This window comes from Coregonus clupeaformis, chromosome 8 (genome assembly GCF_020615455.1).
Source record: "Coregonus clupeaformis isolate EN_2021a chromosome 8, ASM2061545v1, whole genome shotgun sequence".
Classification (NCBI taxonomy): Eukaryota; Metazoa; Chordata; class Actinopteri; order Salmoniformes; family Salmonidae; genus Coregonus; species Coregonus clupeaformis.
The window spans coordinates 8,813,465-8,821,691 of record NC_059199.1 but is presented as its reverse complement, the minus strand read 5'-3'; the positions used below and the strand labels follow the sequence as shown (position 1 = coordinate 8,821,691).

Here is an 8,227-nt window from a genome sequence, read left to right as displayed (position 1 = left end):
TGGCTTCTGTCTGGCCACTCTACCATAAAGGCCTGATTGGTGGAGTGCTGCAGAGATGGTTGTCCTTCTGGAAGGTTCTCCCATCTCCACAGAGGAACTCTGGAGCTCTGTCAGAGTGACCATCGGGTTCTTGGTCACCTTCCTGACCAAGGCCCTTCTCCCCCGATTGCTCAGTTTGGCCGGGCGGCCAGCTCTAGGAAGAGTCTTGGTGGTTCCAAACTTCTTCCATTTAAGAATGATGGAGGCCACTGTGTTCTTGGGGACCTTCAATGCTGTAGACATTTTTTGGTACCCTTCCCCAGATCTGTGCCTCGACACAATCCTGTCTCCGATTTTTTATTTATTTAATCAATTGTAGAATAAGGCTGTAACGTAACAAAATGTGGAAAAAGGGGAAGGGGTCTGAATACTTTCAGAACGCGCACAAACACACAGTCGGTGAGACTTTAGACTTTTCTAACCTGATAAAATTAATAAAATCAATCCATTCCTGAACTTATTGATAACTTACTGATAACGTTAACGAGGCTAACAAACACACTCAGTCACGATAAGGCCACCACAAACCAAACGCTATATCATACTGCATGTACTGACAATAGGAGTCCAGGATGCAGGCTACAGGGCCAGACGAAGCAGACAGAGAGATAGACAATGGATCAATATAACCTTATCAATTTCAATCAATACCCATAATCAATAAATAACTTATTGACAATGTCCACAGGAGTCCAGGTGTCCGTCGGGCTGCAGACTACAGGGTCTGATGGAGCAGACAGAGAGACAGACGGGGGACAGACTGAGGGACATCTGTGAGAGGACACAGAGGTATACTGACTACATACTGCATGCACTTTGATTTGTAAGTGTTAAAATCTCAGTGTTAAGGTAAACAAAAAATGTGTTAAATCTGAAGTGTTATTTGAATCACAGTGGAATCAACACTGGGTGTTGGTGTTATTAATCAACTATGTTGAGTTCATTTTCGTGAACTCTGAGTGAGAAAAAAAATTTGGGAGGGGCCTCATTATCATTCTTCCCAGAATGCTTTGTTGCAGGTTGATTTTTTTTGAATAGTTTGTTTTAATATCTATGTGTCTGCATGCACATTAAAGTTAAAGTTAAAGTTGGAACCAAATAAGGTTCTTCAGAGCGATGCCATGGGGGAAACATTTTAGGTTCTCTGAAGAATGGGATGTAGCTAGCTACCTAGCTAGCTACACGTCTAAACAAAAGACTCCACTTCGGACAGATTATTACATGACCCATCAAATTAGCAGGTGTGTCTGGGGGTGATTACGGCCATCGATTGTATTTCATGAACATGTGTACAGTACCAGTCAAAAGTTTGGACACACCTATTCATTCAAGGTTTTTTTTTTTTATTTTTTTATATTATTAATAATATATTATTATTTAATTGGTAGAGCATGGCGCTTGCAACGCCAGGGTTGTGGGTTCGTTTCCCACGGGGGGGCCAGTATGAAAATGTGTGCACTCACTAACTGTAAGTCGCTCTGGATAAGAGCGTCTGCTAAATGACTCAAATGTAAAATGTAATACAGCCAGTGCTTTCGCCTGGAACTGGCCTGGAACCGGCCTGGAACCGGCCTGGAACCGGCCTGGAACTGGCCTGGAACCGGCCTGGAACCGGCCTGGAACCGGCCTGGAACTGGCCTGGAACCGGCCTGGAACCGGCCTGGAACCGGCCTGGAACCGGCCTGGAACCGGCCTGGAACCGGCCTGGAACCGGCCTGGAACCGGCCTGGAACCGGCCTGGAACCGGCCTGGAACTGGCCTGGAACCGGCCTGGAACCGGCCTGGAACCGGCCTGGAACCGGCCTGGAACTGGCCTGGAACTGGCCTGGAACCAGCCTGGAACCGGCCTGGAACTGGCCTGGAACCGGCCTGGAACCGGCCTGGAACCAGCCTGGAACCGGCCTGGAACTGGCCTGGAACCGGCCCTGACGAGCAGCAGTAGTTCCGGTGTTGTTCGTCACTGGTTATTTGGACAAATTACGATTTTGCAGGTGTTAGTAGCTTTTGAATATCAGAAGGGGATTGGACATTCGGCCCTTAACTTGCAAAGAGAGGGTGGAAGGAACATTTGGCCCCGTAACTTTCAAAGAGAGAGTGACGCTCCTCGTTTTAGTATCTCTTCATCTCTTCTCTTAACACGTGTGGACCCAGAACTAAATCGAGCAGCTGACCAATTACATGAGACTTTAGTTCTGGGTTAACCCGAGATGAAACCTAGTTAAACATATTACAAGTTGAGGAACTAAAGCTGAGGAACGTTCCTACAGGTACCAGGACGTTGTCACAGCATCCATGGTGACCACCAAACACATCTACAACACCAACCGCAAGGCCATCGTCAAGACACACGGTAGGTGACAACACCCCCAATCGATCTATCAATCAATCAAAAATATCTATCAACCGATGTCTGTCTGTCCGTCCGTCTGTCCATCTACCAACCTGTCAATCAATCTGTTTTTTTCCTCCCTTCTTCCCCCTTTCTCTCTCCTTCCCTCTTCCCTCCATCTTCTGTTTTGATTGATTGATTGATTGATTGTGACTACAGTGTTTGAGCTGAAGTACGTGGAGTTCGCTAAGGGGTTGGCCTGGAACCTGACATCGCTAAGGAAACGGTCGGCTGCGTTGTTACGGAAACTGAACGAGCAGCGAAGCCACGTCCAGAAACAGATAGAGGACATGTACCGGCAAGAGGTGAGAGTCAGACTTAGAAAGTGAAAGGGAAACTTCACAATTTCTCTACTTCATATCCATCATCACCAGCACCACGCCAACATCAACATATGAGAAAATGGCGCGTTTTGTTTTGTTGTAAAAAATATAGATGAAGATAATTGTCTCCAATGACATCATCGGTGTGCATCTTGTGATTTTGACCAATTGTGAGTAGGCATTGCCTACTAATTGCCTACTAATTGCCTACTAATTGGTTGATGATGTCATTGGAAACACCTATCTTTCTCTATATTTTTTTACTACAAAACAAAACGCGCCGTTTTCGCACATGTTGATGTTGGCGTGGTGCTGGAGATGATGGATATGAAGTAGAGTAATTGACTTAAAGGGCCAGTTTGTTGTTTGTTTGAGATTAAGCCCAGTACCAGAACTAGAAGCACTTTCAATGTAGCGTGAATCGAACCCGTGCAGAGACTGTGTGTGACTGTGTGAGAGGGAAGTCTTGCATCTCGCTCATCTCAGTATCTGTGACGCTGCTCGTGGCAACGTCATTTCGCTGAGTCTACCTTTAATATGTGTTCTGGGTAAATTCAAGGCATACAGCGCATTCGGAAAGTATTCAGACCCATTTTACTTTTTCCACATTTTGTTACATTACAGCCTTATTCTAAAATTGATTAAATACTTTTTTTCCCCTCATCAATCTACACACAATACCCCATAATGACAAAGCAAAAACAGGTTTTTAGAAATTTTTGCTAATTTATTAAAAATAAAAAACGGAAATATCACACTTACATAAGTATTCAGACCCTTTGCTATGAGACTCAGGTGCATCCTGTTTCCATTGATCATCCTTGAGAAGTTTCTACAACTTTGATTGGAGTCCACCTGTGGTCAATTCAATTGATTGGACATGATTTGAAAAGGCACACACCTGTCTATATAAAGGTCCCACAGTTGACAGCGCATGTCAGAGCAAAAACCAAGCCATGAGGTCGACGGAATTATCCTTGGGGGTCCGAGACAGGATTGTGTCGAGGCACAGATCTGGGGAAGGGGTACCAAAACATTTCTGCAGCATTGAAGGTCCCCAAGAACACAGTGGCCTCTATCATTCTTTTTATTTGTATTATGTGTTTTTTATTAACCCTTCCTTCCTCTTCGGAAGACACAGATCTTGTTTGTTTTCTACAGCTTTTCTGCTCCATATACATACATTTTACATCGTCACGTCTACTCCTGCTCCCCTCTCCGACGTTCGACGTCGCCGGTTTACTAAACCACCGGTCCTGGCAACCATCATTACGCTCATGATGAGGCACACCTGGACTCCATTACCTCACTCATTACGCTCATGATGAGGCACACCTGGACTCCATTACCTCACTCATTACGCTCATGATGAGGCACACCTGGACTCCATTACCTCACTCATTACGCTCATGATGAGGCACACCTGGACTCCATTACCTCACTCATTACGCTCATGATGAGGCACACCTGGACTCCATTACCTCACTCATTACGCTCATGATGAGGCACACCTGGACTCCATTACCTCACTCATTACGCTCATGATGAGGCACACCTGGACTCCATTACCTCACTCATCACGCTCATGATGAGGCACACCTGGACTCCATTACCTCACTCATCACGCTCATGATGAGGCACACCTGGACTCCATTACCTCACTCATCACGCTCATGATGAGGCACACCTGGACTCCATTACCTCACTCATCACGCTCATGATGAGGCACACCTGGACTCCATTACCTCACTCATCACGCTCATGATGAGGCACACCTGGACTCCATTACCTCACTCATTACGCTCATGATGAGGCACACCTGGACTCCATTACCTCACTCATTACGCTCATGATGAGGCACACCTGGACTCCATTACCTCACTCATTACGCTCATGATGAGGCACACCTGGACTCCATTACCTCACTCATCACGCTCATGATGAGGCACACCTGGACTCCATTACCTCACTCATTACGCTCATGATGAGGCACACCTGGACTCCATTACCTCACTCATCACGCTCATGATGAGGCACACCTGGACTCCATTACCTCACTCATCACGCTCATGATGAGGCACACCTGGACTCCATTACCTCACTCATCACGCTCATGATGAGGCACACCTGGACTCCATTACCTCACTCATTACGCTCATGATGAGGCACACCTGGACTCCATTACCTCACTCATTACGCTCATGATGAGGCACACCTGGACTCCATTACCTCACTCATTACGCTCATGATGAGGCACACCTGGACTCCATTACCTCACTCATTACGCTCATGATGAGGCACACCTGAACTCCATTACCTCACTCATTACGCTCATGATGAGGCACACCTGGACTCCATTACCTCACTCATTACGCTCATGATGAGGCACACCTGGACTCCATTACCTCACTCATTACGCTCATGATGAGGCACACCTGGACTCCATTACCTCACTCTGTATCCCTTAGGTCCATTCCCCAGGCGGTGTTGATGTTGTGTCATGTCCGTACGCTACTCTTGTTTCTTGTATTGTTCCATGTTTCTTTTATGATTAAACTCACCACCTGCAATTGCTTCCCGACTCCCAGCATCTACGTTACACACAGACATTTTACGTAGACATTTTTAAACGGAAGAAGTTTGGAACCACCAAGACTCTTCCTAGAGCTGGCCGCCCGGCCAAACTGAGCAATCGGGGGAGAAGGGCCTTGGTCACGGAGGTGACCAAGAACCCGATGGTCACTCTGACAGAGCTCCAGAGCTCCTCTGTGGAGATGGGAGAACCTTCCAGAAGGACAACCATCTCTGCAGCACTCCACCAATCAGGCCTTTATGGTAGAGTGGCCAGACGGAAGCCACTCCTCAGTAAAAGGCACATGACAGCCCGCTTGGAGTTTGCCAAAAGGCACCTAAAGGACTCTCAGACAATGAGAAACAAGATTCTTTGGTCTGATGAAACCAAGATTGAACTCTTTGGCCTGAATGCCAAGCGTCACGTCTGGAGGAAACCTGGTGAAGCATGGTGGTGGCAACATCATGCTGTGGGGATGTTTTTCCGCGGCAGGGACTGGGAGACTAGTCAGGATCGAGGGAAAGATAAACGGAGCAAAGTACAGAGAGATCCTTGATGAAAACCTGCTCCAGAGCACCCAGGACCTCAGAATGGGGCGAAAGTTCACCTTCTAACAGGACAACAACCCTAAGCACACAGCCAAGACAACACAGGAGTGGCTTTGGGACAAGTCACTGAATGTCCTTGAGTGGCCCAGCCAGAGCCCGGACTTGAACCCGATCGAACATCTCTGGAGAGACCTGAAAATAGCTGTGCAGCGACGCTCCCCATCCAACCTGACAGAGCTTGAGAGGATCTGCAGAGAAGAATGGAAGAAACTCCCCAAATACAGGTGTGCCAAGCTTGTAGCGTCATACCCAAGAACACTCAAGGCTGTAATTGCTGCCAAAGGTGCTTCAACAAAGTACTGAGTAAAGGGTCTAAATACTTATGTAAATGTGATATTTCAGTGTTTTTAAAAAAAACATTTGCATCAATTTCTAAAAACCAGTTTTTGCTTCGTCATTATGGGGTATTGTGTGTAGATTGATGAGTGCTCACGAAGGAAAGGAGATGTGGATAGGAGATGAGGAAAGGAGATGTGGATAGGAGATAAGTATAGGCGATAAGGAAATGAGATGAGGATAGGAGATGAGGATAGGAGATGAGGATAGGAGATGAGGACAGTTGAATATCTATGCCTTATGACACACCACTGTTGTGTTTGACTATTGATTTCTCTGATTTGGAGAACATGCGGGGGAGTAAAACTCTGCAAACTTTAACTCATATGACAAACATGGGTCCCAAATGGCACCCTGTTCCCTATCTAGCCTTTTGACGACAAAAGTAGTGGACTAGAACAGGGCTACAGGGTGCCATTTGGGACACAAACATGATTTTCTCCAGCCTCATCCCACCAGTCAAGGTCCTCTAGTGTTTACCGAAGAGCTTTGGTCAAATCCTAACGGTGTACTCTTCTAACTGCCTCTCTGGGTTTCTCTGTAACACGTCAGATGGACATTGACATTTGGCTGAGTCTGAAATGGCACCTTATTCCCCTACACAGTGTACTACTGTTGACCATCACGTGCCCCACTCTCCATTTTCATTTTTATTCGTTGTGATTTAAAATTGCCTAACTGATCCTAAATCAGAACTGAAGACACTTGATATTACTGCACTGTCGGAGCTAGAAGCGCAAGCTTTTCGCTACACCCGTAATAACATCTGCTAAACACGTGTATGTGACAAATAACATTTGATCTGATTTGATAAATCAGCACTCACTTATCCATATGGCCCCAAAAGCATTATATGGGAATAGGGTGCCATTTGAGACGTAGCCTCTGTGGATTGCATAGGTGGCAGGGGTCAAAAGTAGTGCACTATGTAGGGAATAGTGTACCTCTGTTCACTCTGTTTCTCTCTGTACCCTAGGTGGACATTGACATCAAACTGCGGTCCTGTCAGGGATCATGCAATAGGTCCTCTGCTTTCCGTATCGACCACGACGGCTACAGGTCGCTGCACCGTCAAATGACCCTCTTCAGTAACGCTACCGAGCATCAGAAGAACTCTCCTCTGAAGGACATCGCTAAGATCACGCTGCAGCCGGTGGATGTCGGTCCCCCGCCGTCGACCGACTATAAAACCATCCCCATCGTCCAGAAGGAACTCCTGACTCAGTTTGAGGACCTAGAACAGAACCGGGTGGTTCTAGAAGAGGTTCTAGAAGAAACGGAATGCCTGGGTTCTGAAGGGGAGAGAGGAACAGGAGAAGCAGGCGTTCCAGAATGTTAATAATAAACTAAGACAGAGATGTCTCCCTCTCTGTGATGTCTTGGTTCGGTTCTGATCTGATGGATAAACTGTATGTTATTATGAACATTTTGGGTCATATTGTAACCTTATAACTTATACTAAAGGACTGCTGTTTTATTAACATAAACTATCATTATATACAGTCATAGCCACGGAAAGTAGGGGTGCTGAGGGTGTTCTGTCAGCACCCCCTCGACAAAGACATTCTCAGCAGCACAACCCCCCCCCCCCCTTTCTGTGGCCAGGTATACAGTCCTATGTGTATATTTATTACATTATATTATTACATACCTCTGCATTGTTGAATACTCTTTTCTGATTGGCTAGAAGGGCATTCTAGAATGGGCATTAAAACCGGATAACGGGACAGTTGGAAAAGATATCGGAACACCTTGCAATCATGACGCAATAAACGCCTTCACATGCAGACCTTACTTGCTACAAAGTTACACAAAGCTAAACCAACACCCATACAAACTTAAATTTGATACATTGTAAATGCAGGTCCAACGAGGAAAAAAACGTATCTAGCTAGCATTGATTTGTTTTTGCAGAGACATATGGAGCGTCTGATGATGAACATGAATTTCTCCGGTCTCC

General features: G+C 46.1%; 1 protein-coding gene across 1 annotated transcript; it reads left to right on the top strand.

The window, feature by feature from the left end:
* The first annotated feature begins 776 nt into the window (after positions 1-776).
* LOC123491357 (fibrinogen alpha chain) lies at positions 777-7,923 on the top strand. The gene is made up of 4 exons (XM_045221779.1): positions 777-862; positions 2,307-2,389; positions 2,588-2,733; positions 7,244-7,923. The coding sequence occupies exons 1-4, from the start codon at positions 849-851 to the stop codon at positions 7,604-7,606; spliced, it is 606 nt and encodes a 201-aa protein (XP_045077714.1). The 5' UTR covers positions 777-848; the 3' UTR covers positions 7,607-7,923.
* Positions 7,924-8,227: the final 304 nt, after the last annotated feature.